Raw genomic sequence first — 14,599 nt, forward strand, 5'->3', positions numbered from 1 at the left:
AGATGCACATTATTAATATATAATTTAGTTGACTTTGATTATTAATATTGATTTTGTCTCATTACTAGAGATAGAGCAGCTGAGATGCGTCTTTGAGATACGGAAATTGTGTTTCCTCTTTTATCAAGCTGCTATTCCAAGCAAGCCATCGGGACAAGCCAACAAATTCATTATATTCTCTTAAACAACAGCCAGCCCATAAAGAAAATTTTACAATCATATCATAATTTGTTACATCATGAAAGCCACCTGCAAAATTGTGGAGCTCTACTTTAAAGAAACAGAAACAACACCTTCATCTCCATATTATTAACCGAGTACATGCAGCATTACGCGTATTGATGGAAGAAATGAGCTGTCTCTGGCGCAATGCCCATGTTCAAATGCATGATCTATAATTACAAAACAAGACCTTTTATGGGTAACATTAATGAAGCCAAAATTTTACCACTTCTAGCGGCTTTCTGGGGATTCCATTCAAGTTTGGAACTCCTTGCCCCTCCCAACCATGCCAGCACAGCAATTAACAGAGATGCTAAACTAAACCTTAATTGGAAAAAGAAAGGGTAAAATGAAAACACAAATAGTTTGTGAAATTTGTCACCAATGCAATACAACCCAACTATCCATCACAAGGAACTCACAGAATCCTCCCACCAATAAAGCTTCTTATTTATTTCTAAGTGGATTCAGCTTATCCCTCAGATAGTAAAGCTTGGCCCTCCTCACTTTCTTCTTGTCCAGCACCTTTATTTCTAGTATATTAGGTGAGTACCTGTCATCCACCACTAACTTATTTGGTCGTTATCCAGATAGAAAACATCTTCTATTGAAATAACAAGAAGTGTACGTAACTCCATACTTTCACTAATAACTGAAACCAACCATACACATGAACAAACATAAGAGAAATGTAACTGCATAAATCCAATGGCAAGTGTATTAGGCAATTAATACTCAGTTGTGATGGAGCTGAAGGCGATATTATTGAGAACATCATCCATATGACATCACATGGCTATCCTGGAAATTGTATTTTGCTTAAAAGAGCATAAAGATGACATGAACTTGGCAAATGACTACAGTCTAGCAAGGGTGGAAAAGGGGTAAGACTACTGATATTTTACATTTAACCAGAGAAATTTTATACCATCCACATATTAGTTCTTCTATTTTCAACATTCATGTTATTAAAAATCCTAGTTTCATCGCAAAACAATACAAGATAGTGCTAAATACTATGGGATCATGGGATGGATATATGGTTGATATGCTTTAAAGAATAAATTTCAACTGTCTCAAAAGATGCGGATAACATGATCTCTTGTTGCATCTAGTTTGGATTCCTAACCTGATGAAACATGTGGGCTCATTATATTTGGTTCAGTACTGTGCGGTCATAGCATCATAACTAATAGGAAGTCAAACCATCCATTTAGGTCAATATGGACTTATCTTGATCAATTTCACATAACACAGATCTCCCATGTCAAATAAGTAAAATATGATGGGTGGAATCGGAGGTTCATCAAAGTGAATGACTGGAAATTGAATAACAGTAGAGGTAACATGCATTGTATTACACTTCAAGGGAATTCAGATGGGAACAGCCAGAAAAGCACTGTTTATTTGCATGTGAAATAAATCAAATCTACATTCATAGCAACTTTAGATCATAGTTCCTTACAGATTCAGTAATTACAAGAATAATGCATTAAATTTGTCATCAATCAAGAAGATAAAGAAAACAGTTTCTACTTAATAAGAGTGGGGTAACAGACATTCCTCTTGCAAGAGTTTGAGATGCTAAAACTTTTGCTGAAATATTTTACTCATTAATTAAGAAAAATTCAATGCATCAAACAGTTCCTGATCAATTACATGCATAAAAATACATGCTTAATTCTTAGCAGGTGAGGTTCTTTTAAATTCATAAAATCATACTCGAAGTAATGCATTGTCTAGGAGCGATTTGTCTACAAGCCACTTATGAAAGAGAAGAGTGGGAGAAGACACTTCTTTTGCAGTTCAGAGCAGCAAGACCAACAAGACATGAGAGGCCATATATCGTGTGTGCTACAAACAAAAATCCAGCTTTACTTACAAAGGGAAAAGAGATTCGACTCCAACCCCTGCTACCAGCCTCCTCAATCTAAATGTAGTACTTATACCAGCATTACGCCTTGCTATAACAATACCCTTTAAAGTTGAAACACGTCTCTTGTTCTCTGGAATTACCTGTTCACACCAAGAATCATAACGGAACAAATTAACTGCAATTCCATCAATAAACAACCACACTCACTCCCGACAACCAATAAGAAGCAATTAAGCTAGCAATACATATCATACCACTTTTAGTTGCACGATATAACCAGGCTTTATATCGGGGATCTCCCTCTGTGACTTCACATTCTCCACTGCTTCCTTATCTAGAATCTGCAAAGTATAACAATATAACATCAAAGGATATTGTATTGAGGAGCATAATTCATGTTAATTTGTAACAATATTAGCACCAAATGCCTACATGCCTGCATTATATGCCTGGCAGTTTTATCAAGCCTCTTAAATTTGATGCGGGGAGCCAAATCAGAGGAAGCAGCAGCAGGAGGATATGAAGCTGATTCAACTGAACTTTCCGATGTTGAAATACACCTGTTGGCAAAATGTGGCTCCATCATTGCTGGTGGAAACAAACCAGGCCCACTAGTTCTAATGTAATAGTTCGAAGAACCCCAAGACTCGGTTTGATAGCCATATTTTACCTGCCAAAGAACCTCCACAAGTGTCAAACAAATTTTTTTTTTCCTTTTCCTCGACACCCAAACTCAGGATATTAAAAAAAAAAAAAAAGTTATCCAAGACAGTTTATAGGAATTTTCGATATTTTTGGAAGAAACGCAGCATCCTTCCTCAGTATAAACTTTTCATTGAACAAGAATTAAATCAAGTGATAATAAGCGCCGCCCCCCACCCCCACAAAAAAAAAAAAAAGAAAACTAAAATGAAACGAAAGACATAATAACCAAAGAATTGCGACCTGCGAGCGAGTAGCTAACAAGTGGAGCGAGCGGGATAGAAAATTGTTGAAAGAATGGAACGAATGACCGACAGATTTGGTTGAAACGACTCCGTTTGGGATTGAACAAGTGTTTGAGCTGGTAAGGGCATGCCTTTGAATTAATCGGATGCTCCCACGAAAGGACTGCATTTTTAATAAAATTGAAGCTGCATTTTACAAGCAAACAAACAGGTACATTCCTTTCAGTTCCTGTACAAATTAGAAAGGGAAAAAAGAAATTTACAAATGAAACAAGAATCGAAATTGCTTACTTACAGGTACGGGATTAGCTTCGCTTTTGAGCGAGTAAAAAAGATTGGGAGATTTTCTGGTACAAATCAGAAACCCTCGAACGACAATTTGGGGGGTTTATGATCGAACGTGCAAGGACCAAAATGCCCTGATTCGGCTTTCGCGGCCCGGCCCGATAACCAACCATCCATACATATTGTCAATTTCAACCCATCGGAACGGTATTACTAAATACACTCAGAAAATGTTTTAAGTACAGCCACCCTCCGCTTTGAACGAATTGAGAGTGGGTGGGTGGGTGGGTGGGGAAACTCATGCTTTTAGTGATTAGACCAAGGCCGAATGATGACGGTTTCATGTCTGAGACCATTATCAACTTTTCGAAAATGTCGTTGGAGGTCATCTTGTAAAATGCCACATCAATTAGCTGTCCTCCACAACTTTGGAGGTTAACGTTTCCACCTTCACTTTGATTTCTCATTATTATTATTATTATTATTATTATTTTTTAATACACTGTTATATAGGACTACTATAATTAGAGGCGTGTATATTGATTTTTTTAGAGTTTTTCTAATGTTCGAGGGATGTGAGTGGACTCGAACTCGTGCTCTCAAAAGCCCATCGGTGATTTCCCACTGTTACTTTAATACAAAAACAAGCCGTATTTGAGTTATATGATCTATTATGTTTCTTTTAATCTCCTCTGCTGCAAGAAATGTTCTGTTGCTGGCTAATCAAGACCGTGCAATTGCAGACACCTTTGCCGTTGAAATACAAATGCAGAGTAGACCACTGAGAGATTTAGACCAGATCTACAGCTGTAACCGTATATTCCTCAAAGACTTTATTTTTTATTTTTTTCAACTGCTACTCCCTGGATTCCTTTCTTACACTTCTTTTGGGGGCCCAAAAAAAGAAACAAGAAAAAAAAAGTTAAAAAGGTTAAAAACAACCACATACAAACTATTTTTAGTATGATTTTTTTTCTCATCAGATTGTAAGAATTGAAAAAAGAAAATCTTTAAGTAGACAGAGACAGACCCACATTGAAACGCAAACTTTTTGTCATGCTGTCAATTAGCCCCGCTCCGTGTTCTCCAAATGCGTTGCATATTTTACGTACAAACCCTACTCCGAATCTGGTGAAGGTACTGGTCATGGGAATAAGTAATTTAAGTATGGCAGAAGTAAAACCACCTCGGATTCAATAAAGTCGTCTTGTTGAAAATAAATTTTTATTAGATAAGAAATAATATTTTCGTTGAGTTCCAGGTAAGAGCAGTTAAGCAGTTTAATATTCAAAACACATGTTGTGCTACGTACACTCACTCTCACTCAAAATACCTTTTTTTTTTTTTTTTTAATTTTTCATTCACAAAATGATGCCACTTAGAGCATCCCTGGCACTTGCACCTTATGTTATGTGATTCATACATGCATCGTCTTTGTTAGTTGTATGTAAGTAAGAAAGATCTCTCTCTGTCTCTCGCGCTCAGATTTCAGCTCTCTCCCATTCTCAAACTCTTTTTGCCTCATCTTGATGGTTTCTTTGTTATTATTATTATTATTTTTTCCTTTGCTTTATGTTTGGGCTCTTCCCAGTAATTAGTTGGTGCATTATTTGAAATCGTTGAATGTTTTTTTTTGAAGAACCATGCAAGATACTATTGGCATTCCTGCTTGTTTTTCATCGAGTGACAAGTTTGCTGATGATTCCGCCGCGGTAACCAGGTCCGGTCAGAGTGTTTTTATGTCAGTTTACCGATCAAAGATTGCTGATCAGAGCCGTTTGATCACAATCACATGGTGCAAGAACTTACTGCTCCATGGCCTATCAGTATCAGTAGAAGAAGGTGAAGATGGCGACGGTCAGTACACCTGCAAAGTCGAGCTGAAGCCTTGGTACTTTTGGAGGAAGCAAGGCTCAAAGCGCTTTCTCTTAGACGGTAAAGCTGTGGATATCTATTGGAATCTCAAGGCTGCCAAATTCAACGGCGAAACTGAGCCTAACTCTGACTATTATGTTGCAGTTGTTTGTGATGAAGAGGTTGCTTTGTTAGTTGGTGATCTAAAGAAAGATGCTTATAGGAAAACTGGATGTAGGCCTGCTCTTATTGATCCTGTTCTGGTTTCAAGAAAAGAGCACATATTTGGCAAGAGGAAATTCATCACAAGAGTCAAGTTTCATGAAAAGGGTAGGTTTCATGAGATCTCAATTGAGTGCAAGAACAGATGTGATGGGAGAAGAAGTAATGGCAGTGGCAGTGGCAGCTTTTCTGGTGGGGTTGAACCAGAAATGGAGATAAGGATTGATGGGTATTTGGTGATTCATGTGAAGCATCTTCAATGGAAGTTTAGAGGTAATGAGTCTATTAACATTAACAAAGCAAGAGTTGAAGTGTATTGGGATGTCCATGACTGGCTATTTAGCCCTGGTCTAAGGCATGCTTTGTTTATATTCAAACCAACCATGTCATCAAGCACATCTCTTTCTTCACTATCGACATATTCTTCCTCATCATCACCACCATTATCATCTTTGACATCAACACCATTGTCTTCTCAGACAGGAAGTTCTGGTTCCATAGAAGGGTTAAATGCAAATATGTCTTCAGATTTTTGTTTATTTCTCTATGCCTGGAAGGTTGAGTAATGGAAATACGAAAATGTTAAAGAATGCAAACCAAAATGGTCATCAAGTTATAGGCCAGAATGGATTGATGAGAGTGACAGATGCTTGGAGGTTGAGGAAAGGAAGTGGGGCCAAGTGAAGAGAGAATTAGGATCGGAAGGAAGATCCAGCTGGGGTCGAAGAACAAGTGGGCAAAATTGGACAAGCCAGATTGTATCACTACACCTACATGCTCAATAATTTCACATCTAGAGGCATCTTTCGCACATCTGTTATTTTAAGAAATTCTCTTTTTTCTTTTCTCTCTTGATCTGGTCTTGATAAATGAGCTACTTTTGTTTCAAAATATATATTTTTTCCTAATCTACCAGAATCTGTATGATTGCTGGATTATATATATATGTTATATATACCGTAAAAGTAAACAATATTTTCTCGTTGCCTAGTGAATGTCCGTATCTAGCTAAAACAATGCTAATGCATGTGCTGTGTCCTCTATGTAACGGGGATCTGATGGGTGGTGATGATGAAATCACCAACCGCAAAAGCCTTTGCTTATGAGAAGAGCCCACGAATATAGATTTGGTCCTACTTATATATGCAGCAGACAAACTTTGATCACCTTTCCATTGTCATCAATTCAGCTATCTTTATCATGTAATTCTAGTGACTTACTAAGAATGCCCATTTTCTTTTAATAATTATTAATCTTAAACTATGTCGGTGCATGCAATAATGAGGGTATCATCGAGACTCTGTCTAGATTCATAAAAATAAAATATTCTCCGTTACTTGTAGGGATCAATTTCTAGTCGCATTGATTCATAATAATTCTGTAAAACTTCCCCATAATTGCCTTGAGAAAAATAATAATTCAAGTGTTAGCGCGTACCATATGTTATTACAATCAATTTTTAACTTTCCTAGAAATTTATAGTGGCTTTCAAAATTATTGTTTGATACAAAAATAATAACAGAATGGTGCTGGAAGTTAACTATATGGTCTTACTTAGACACCTCGGAATCAATCTCTATAACCAAAACTTATCTGAGAACAAGGTTTGTTGACTGCATTGTTTTTTCAGATACCCAGATTCATTGTTTCATTGATCATCGATGCTCATGAAGTGGAAGAATTCATAATAAGAAATCTTCATTTCGATCCAAAACCAAACCACTTTGCAAGGAAGAACTTATTCTTTCCCCGATTATTATCAGGGGGTGCCTGTGTTGCAGTGGCTTGTGATGGTAATGAATTAGGCTTACCTGCAGAGTTATAATTTAAGAAGGTTGATACAAAGGATAGTAGCAAGTTATGCGTGATTAAGTTAAGGTACAAAGAGTGATTACGACAGTAATAAAGAAGTGATTACCTGGGTTTGTTGAAAATCTATTGGTTTTTGAATTTGCCGTATCCTTAGAGTCTGTATGTAAATTTTGTGTAGGTTTCTGTTGAGAGAGAGAATTAGACTTTCTCTGTGGAGCCCTCTGCTCCAATTTTGCTCCAATTTCTTGGCCGCCTACTATTTATCAGGTAAAGGGAAAAAGAGTAGTCAATCTTAGTAAGCAAAAAGGACTTCAACGCAGAGTGCCAGGGCACAAATGAAATATTGAGAATAATAATTATGATAATGATAAATCATGAAATTTATCCTGCAAATGGTCTTTTTAAAATTTCAGTACATGCAATTCTGAATTACGTCTTACTCTCATTTGGTGGCTTCCCATAGCTGTGCCTCATGGCTTCCAAAACTGAGCCGTCTTTTTTATCTTGCATCACTGACACAAAAAGGAAAAATGAAATACCTTGAATCACAGATGCATGAAAACTTGAACATTTTTTTCACTAATGGTACAACCGTTAGGCTAAAGAAGCATACATTGATCAAAAAGATTATTTCTGTAATTCGGGGATGAGCCAATCGACAGCAACTGAACTGCCTCAGCATCTCTTGACGTGGACAACGAAGAATAGGAATCCAAATTGTGTGTATCTAACAGTATACCTGCAAGCTGTGGTAAAGGAAACCATTAAATCCAGTAAAAGCCAGTACTCAAAATTATTGATTACAAGATGGTTGATGTAATCATAATGTAATATACCAAAATTTTCTGCAATATTGGTGTTTGAAGTAAATCATATGCGTCTTCGCAAGAATTATCTGTAAGAATGGTGCACTGAGACCCACCCTGTAATAGCCAAAAAAAAAAAAAAAAGCCAGCACGAAGAGATATGGAGCATTGATAACTGCTGATATTTTTGCACTACAATTTCAGGAGGATATCTGCAATAAATTAATTATCATGTACCAACCTCAGCATTAGTTCTAAGTACATCTTGTCCGACCACTACAATGCTTAATTGCCCAGTCATCAACAGAATCTCCAAATCCACCTGATCCCAAACGTTAGAAACAGTACTCATTGCCGATGCATTAATTTAGAAATTGAAACAGGGATTATACGCACAGACAATAGAATGGAAAAAATTACCTCATCGGCAAAGAGCAATGAGTTAGCGTCAAGGCCAACGTGGCGAAAGAGCCAAGCAGCCTGATAATGCTTCCACATATTTGATCTCTTAATATTCATAACGGGCACCACCACGTATCCATCACCTTGCCCCTTGTTCTTCCTCTTCCTATTCTCCAACAACCATGCATAGCATATTGCAGCCACCATCGAACTCGTACCTGCACCACCCCCACCCCCCATATTTGATATATTAGTCGTTATTAATTACTACAAGATTATGTATGTAAACCTCAAGTTTTAGTCCACTTAACTGTTTGATGCTGCAGGTAGCACGATCTTGGCCTTGGCATCAACAGCCCCACGTGATATTTTGTCGATCATGATTCTCTGCTCTTTAAGGAACTCATTGAGGCCAATGTATCGGCTTCCATCTTCTTCGTGGGACCGCCCATTTGTAATGTTGCCGTCCTTTGGTGCAACTTTTTCATTAACGGAGCATGTAGACTTAGATATGTACCTTCTCTGAGCTGGCTCCACCAGATTCTTGGGCGGGGAAAGCGGCTGATTCAAGGGTTGTGTCGGTGACGAACATGATGATGAAGATAAGGTTCTCTTATGTGCAGACTCAACTATAAGTTTTTGGGGCGGGGAAGGTAACTGTGTAGTTGGAGCTGTTCTGAAAGTTCGACGGGAATTGACTGGGATTCCTTGTGACTGAGGTGCAGGGTTCTCGGTTTGAAAGCGGGACCTTCTGTGAGTTGACTGTCGAGGTGGCAGAAAGGTACCCGCTGGATCTGAGGAGGGAGTTGTTGCTGTTGCTGGGGAAGTAGGGGAGGATGATGGTGTAGAATTGAGATCGGACGGTTTGACTAAGTTGGATAACCATTTGTGGATTGCATCTGCAGGGGTTTGGTCTGGTGAGGCCGGTGTTAGTGTGTGTTGAGATGCTGATTTGTCGCGGGTATGTTTTACTGATCTGCTCAGAATTTCTCCACTGAATCCCTCCAATGACCTTTGCCTGCAGTAGAGAACTCAAATACGCAATTAATTAGTGCAGTGAGACCGGTGTATGTGCATTGCTTAGTCATTCATCGTTGATTCAGTAAAATTTTGCCGCATGCACATTTATTTGAAGTTGTACCATCATAATGGCTAGATACATATGACGTCTTATGAGTATACGGCATGAGTTGTATGCATGCAATAATTAAGGATATGATGTCTGACCTTCTGGCAGACCTCGAAAGAGGGTCTCTTCGATCAAGTTTGGTCGAGGAGGACGATGGCCTCGCTGCCTGTGCAGCCGCAAACCTCGGTGACCCAACAAGCCTAGAAGGGGAGTCACACCGAGTGGGGGACGATGCCACCATACGCTTTGCCTCTTGGAGCCACTCTTGTGTCAACCTGCCGCTATTGCTTCTAGTGCTATCATCAAAATCAACATCCTCGTTCATCAAACGGCCACCAGTCAAGTTATACTCTGTCTTGTCCTTCTTGATGACCGTCCCAAAGAACATATCATTCATGAAATCAGTAAGGTCGGGTAAATTATTTTCGGTCTTACGCCGATTCTGCTCTACCATTCTTTTCTTCTCGAGTGTTATTGATGCTAATTTGCTCTCCCTTGGTGTCTCCATGCTGAATACTCTATCCATGGCAATAAAAGTTTCGATTGAGGGAGCCGTCATATCAAATATCAATTAATGTGTATGAATAATATGGTTTATTGCTACACATTGGTACTATCAGTCAGATTATAAACCGACAATGGAAGAATGGTGGCCGGCATTTGGTGGTGTCTTTTTCTTTGTTTGATTTTAAATGATCTTCCTATTACTAATTTGTCCTCCATCAATGCGACCAAATTGTTCGAATAATCACAGTGTAATGCGGCACCTTTGTAGCAGTGGGTGATGTATTGAATTAGTTTGTTTATGAAAAGATGAATTGATGTGTATTTTTAACAAGAAAACTAAAGATTTTATATTCTTTTACAACATAACAAAATTTGCACATTTTGATCATTGTGCGTGAACATTTTAATTTTAGTATTAGTTTACCAAACATATTTAACAAATTATTTTAGAAGTAATTTTCTTGTAATTTAAATTTACCAAATATATTTAAAATTATTTATAAAACTAATTATTTCAAAATCCAATGTAAAAGTAATTGCTTAAGAATCTAACGTAATCCCAAGCATAACCTTTACGGTTAAGAGGGGAGCAACTTGTTATATATTGATGTATCAACATTTTTAATTTCTTTTATTTGCTTGTGTGATTTTATTAAATTGTTGGTCTGTAGAATATCAATTGATCAATAAAAGTTGGATATTCATCCAAAACTTTTTGGATATTAATATAGAAATTTTTTAAAATATCCAACTGAATATTTGATGGATATGAATATTAGATAAATATCCGATGTCCAATTCATTTACCCAATTTTTAGGTTAAAAGATTATATTTTATAAAATTAAAATGAAAAGATAAAAGCAAATATAATTTCCCTTTCATATTTCAATTTAGCAAACCTTAGATTAATTTCTCTTGCCTTCATACGCCAGCCGCTCGTCACTCGTCGGCATTGACATTGACTTGTTGCTTGTCGCTAGTAGACTGCTGGTATCAGTTTATTCATTTCAAAATCTTCTCCTCAATTCACGACTCTGCTCTCTCCTCTTGAGTATTACAGCTCCTTCTTCCTCTTATGTGAGGTATCTTTCTTTTTATCTTTCTCTTAATCCTCAACTACATGTGTTAGCTTTTAGTTTTTTATGTCTGTGTTTGGAAATTCAATTGATGGTCCGATATGTTGTGGGGATTGTAGAAGTTGCCCTTTTTTCCGCTTGAATTAAATGAATCCATTTGAATTTTAAGGGTAAATCACATGTCAGTTTACGGGTAATTTAGTGCAATTCACATGCAGAAATTAATTGTGAAATTTACGGGTTAAATAATTAGGATAAAGATCCTCTCTTGATTTGAGTTCTCATGAGTTTTTAATAATCTTGTGTCATGTGTATTTAAGTGATAATATATAGGTAGAATTTAACTTTTTTTAATTTTCTTTTTTTATTAACTATCAATTACCATATGTATTTTTACTCAGGAGGAGAAGGAGATCAGATTATAAGAGAATCTAAATCGAAATAAATAATTAACGGTTGTATTTTTATTTATTACGAGGATGGTGCCCGGGTGACATGATTGGTTATCCAACTCTTAAGATATGATTAATGGGCGTGTCTTCATTTTTAGTGTTTTCTGCAATTAATGATGAGTTTTTATGTACCTATTTGTTTTAATGCGATGGGTAGAAAGTAACGCTGACCTTTTTGCTAGCTATCTTTTATATTCTGAGCTTTTGTGTTATGTGTCATATAATGTGTAGAAATGTTTCTCGAAATGAATTGGTTTATTAATGGGCAGTGGGCAGATTTTATAGCATGGATAAATAAATGGGCAATATCTATATTCAGCTGAATATTTGTCATTCCGATAACTGGTACGTTTTTAGAGTAATTTTATCATAGCAAAATCATCTTGAATTTTTTTTCCCTTTTTCGTAACTTGTAAAATATGGAGGTTTCTTCTGTAACCTCTTTAACAAAAGTTGCCCAGTTTAAAATTGTGAATACTGTAGCTTATGCTATAGTATTCATCTAAAAAAAGTTATAATTATAAAATAAAAATTGATAATATTTAATAAATATAATTATTAAATATCAAATAACAATAATGACAAAAATTATTATATAGTTTTTTTTGTTATATAAGTGTTTAGTCAAATCAATTTAATTTCTAAACCACAATAGTTAAGGATGGTTATGTGCACCACTTGCTGCAGGTTTATCATTATTAAACCTGCAGCTGTAAAAAAAAAAAAATTACTAACAGGTTTTTATTTTTTAAAGAAAGTACTATGAGTTTTAATAATTACCAAACCCAATTAAAATGACAACAAAGATTTTATAGATTTTGTCATTTAAAATTACAAATACTAAAAAAATACCTTTAATAATACATAAAAAATTAAATTATATAATTCAAACTATAAATTTATGACAATAGTCTAAAAAATTCACATACAATATTCACGTGTAGATTTTATCAATGTAAATAAGAAATTAAAGTTTCAATGTTAAACTAAATACACAAAATCAAAATATATTAATCTAAGACAATATATTTCTATTGTAGGCAAATCATCATCACTAATATTAATGTCTTGTTTCATATTTTATTTAATATGTAAGTATTATCAATAGTATTAACAAGTAAATATTGTGCATTTTTAATAATTAATTAAACAAATAAAAACTCAACTTTAGTAAGCAATCATTAGGTTCAAGTTATTAAAGGAAAATAAACAAAATCAATTAACTAAAATAAAATATCAATAATATAAACTTGAAAATTATAAATTTCTAAATTTTAAAAGTTTAGTACTTATCGTAACACACACAAAAGTTTAGGAATTAAGAACATTGACTTACATATAATGTAAATTTTATGATTAAAATAAAAAATATAAATAATTAAACAAAAAGTAGAGGTTGGTGGATATTTATGCGAGTACCAAGCAAATTTTTTTCTCAAAATCGAACCTACTCGTAACACATAGTAAATTTCGATTTGAAATATTAAATCCGCTCGCAACCTATAAAATTACCTGCAGTGAGATAATTTTTATGGGTGGATTTGGACCGATTTGTGGGTTGGTAGATAATTTTATTATTCCAAATAAAAATTAATATTTACTAAATATTAGTATTGAAAATTTCAAATGGTAGTTGGCCAACTTTAGTATCCAAACAGACCAGTATCATTGACTTTGAGCTAAATTAATATTTCAACATCATCGTCGCTGTAGGACTTAAAAATATATATATTCATTCATGTTGCGTACGGACTTATGGGCCTCATAGAATGCACTGGAGAATCATGATGTCATGGCAAGCATACAAGCAACTTAAAACATAGTTCCCTATCTTAATTAATTATAACAGCTTTATAATTTTTAAACAATTGAAGAAAAAAAAAAATTTCCACCCACGTGGGAGATGCAAATGAGGCCAATTGCCTTAGTGTTTTTAATTAAAATTTTTATTTTGCCTTCATAATACCATGGGATATTGCTCTTGGCCCTTTCCTAAGTACACAGCTAATTAAAATGGCTTCTCCAATCGGTCTTGATGATTGCTGCTTTGCTCTTTCTTAAACACTAGGGGACAAACACAAAATTTAGTTCCTATCCATCCACCAACAAATCTCTACGTATCCAAATGAATGTTGATCTTTACAAAGTCAATTACATTAAACAAAACACCAAACGTACAAGTACAGAGATATCAAAACGTTGTGTTGCTATTTAAATCCTTGTGACCTCACCTCCTTATCTTGCTGAAGGGACGTTCTTTAAATAATATATCAATAACATCTTAATTAAAAATATATACATATAACTCTCCTTTAGCGAGACTATTCTTGTTTTATTAAAGTGAAGATGTTAGTAAAATATAAAAAATACAGATTTTAATATATCAAATTTTTTTCTGCTAGTATATTAATATATATATATATATATTTATATTTTACTGTCATCCTCACTTTAATAAAAGAAGGATGCTCTTAGTATAATATGCATACATACATACATACTGTATTAAAGTGAGAGATCCTACAAAATGTACAAATATTGAAATATGTATTTTTAGTTTACTTCTTAATTTTTCTTGTTAAATAATTATTATATATATAATATTAATTTGGTCTAGTATCTTAAAACTTTATTAAATTTGAAAAAATCAATTTAAAGTTTAAAAAGTTATTAAATCATATTAGTTAATAATATAATATCATTATACTATTAAATATATAGCTTAATAATTTTTTTAAAAAAATAAATTTTAGATTGGAATATATATATACTAACAAATGAAAAATACAGTTTACAATGTATTGAAATCTATGTATTTTCATTATTTTAATGTACATTGTTACTTACTTACTTCTGGAAGGGGAGGATACCTCATAAAAAAAATTATATAAAAAGAAATATAAATCAACCGTCGGTGGAAATTCTTAAAAAGGTACTAGCAAAAAGCAAGTCATTGGGTGGGAGCCATGGACTTGTTGGGCGGCTAACATCAGTGGGAAACGGCTCGC

General features: G+C 34.8%; 4 protein-coding genes across 6 annotated transcripts; 1 reads left to right on the plus strand and 3 right to left on the minus strand.

The window, feature by feature from the left end:
• Window positions 1–252: 252 nt before the first annotated feature.
• On the minus strand, window positions 253–3,424 carry LOC18049172 (50S ribosomal protein L19-1, chloroplastic). 3 transcript variants are annotated; one of them, XM_006439870.2, is made up of 6 exons: window positions 3,337–3,413; window positions 3,044–3,231; window positions 2,535–2,768; window positions 2,353–2,439; window positions 2,105–2,238; window positions 253–775 (listed from the first exon to the last, which is right to left on the minus strand). In XM_006439870.2, the coding sequence occupies exons 2-6, from the start codon at window positions 3,212–3,214 to the stop codon at window positions 670–672; spliced, it is 732 nt and encodes a 243-aa protein (XP_006439933.1). In that variant the 5' UTR covers window positions 3,215–3,231; window positions 3,337–3,413; the 3' UTR covers window positions 253–669. The 3 variants fall into 3 exon arrangements, with proteins under 3 accessions (XP_006439933.1, XP_006439935.1, XP_006439936.1); XM_006439872.2 differs by having other exon boundaries at window positions 255–775; window positions 3,341–3,424; XM_006439873.2 differs by having other exon boundaries at window positions 709–788; window positions 3,341–3,424.
• Window positions 3,425–4,973: 1,549 nt separating this feature from the next.
• Window positions 4,974–5,972, plus strand: LOC18049174. The gene has a single exon (XM_006439877.1). The coding sequence runs from the start codon at window positions 4,974–4,976 to the stop codon at window positions 5,970–5,972; it is 999 nt and encodes a 332-aa protein (XP_006439940.1).
• Window positions 5,973–7,104: 1,132 nt separating this feature from the next.
• LOC18047707 (exopolyphosphatase PRUNE1) lies at window positions 7,105–8,666 on the minus strand. The gene is made up of 6 exons (XM_024189159.1): window positions 8,445–8,666; window positions 8,266–8,346; window positions 8,055–8,141; window positions 7,832–7,964; window positions 7,659–7,730; window positions 7,105–7,217 (listed from the first exon to the last, which is right to left on the minus strand). Exons 1-6 carry the CDS (start codon window positions 8,664–8,666, stop codon window positions 7,105–7,107), a joined length of 708 nt encoding a protein of 235 aa, XP_024044927.1.
• A 66-nt stretch (window positions 8,667–8,732) lies between these two features.
• LOC112100261 lies at window positions 8,733–10,114 on the minus strand. The gene is made up of 2 exons (XM_024189172.1): window positions 9,654–10,114; window positions 8,733–9,444 (listed from the first exon to the last, which is right to left on the minus strand). Exons 1-2 carry the CDS (start codon window positions 10,112–10,114, stop codon window positions 8,733–8,735), a joined length of 1,173 nt encoding a protein of 390 aa, XP_024044940.1.
• Window positions 10,115–14,599: the final 4,485 nt, after the last annotated feature.

The sequence above is a fragment of the Citrus clementina genome, unplaced genomic scaffold (assembly GCF_000493195.1).
Source record: "Citrus clementina cultivar Clemenules unplaced genomic scaffold, Citrus_clementina_v1.0 scaffold_3, whole genome shotgun sequence".
NCBI classification, from domain to species: domain Eukaryota; kingdom Viridiplantae; phylum Streptophyta; class Magnoliopsida; order Sapindales; family Rutaceae; genus Citrus; species Citrus x clementina.

Excerpts from the sequence above, each read along its gene's own strand:
- LOC112100261 (XM_024189172.1), bottom strand. The coding sequence starts at position 10,114 with ATGACGGCTCCCTCAATCGAAACTTTTATTGCCATGGATAGAGTATTC. Across the intron at positions 9,445-9,653 it reads CTTTCGAGGTCTGCCAGAAG|GCAAAGGTCATTGGAGGGAT; the intron begins GTCAGACATCAT and ends TCTCTACTGCAG.
- LOC18049174 (XM_006439877.1), top strand. The coding sequence starts at position 4,974 with ATGCAAGATACTATTGGCATTCCTGCTTGTTTTTCATCGAGTGACAAG.
- LOC18047707 (XM_024189159.1), bottom strand. The coding sequence starts at position 8,666 with ATGGGGGGTGGGGGTGGTGCAGGTACGAGTTCGATGGTGGCTGCAATA. Across the intron at positions 8,142-8,265 it reads TACTTAGAACTAATGCTGAG|GGTGGGTCTCAGTGCACCAT; the intron begins GTTGGTACATGA and ends TGGCTATTACAG. Across the intron at positions 7,731-7,831 it reads AAATAATCTTTTTGATCAAT|TGATGCAAGATAAAAAAGAC; the intron begins GTATGCTTCTTT and ends TTTTTGTGTCAG.
- LOC18049172 (XM_006439870.2), bottom strand. The coding sequence starts at position 3,214 with ATGCAGTCCTTTCGTGGGAGCATCCGATTAATTCAAAGGCATGCCCTT. Across the intron at positions 2,769-3,043 it reads TGTTAGCTACTCGCTCGCAG|GTAAAATATGGCTATCAAAC; the intron begins GTCGCAATTCTT and ends GTTCTTTGGCAG. Across the intron at positions 2,239-2,352 it reads ATATCGTGCAACTAAAAGTG|GTAATTCCAGAGAACAAGAG; the intron begins GTATGATATGTA and ends TGGTGTGAACAG.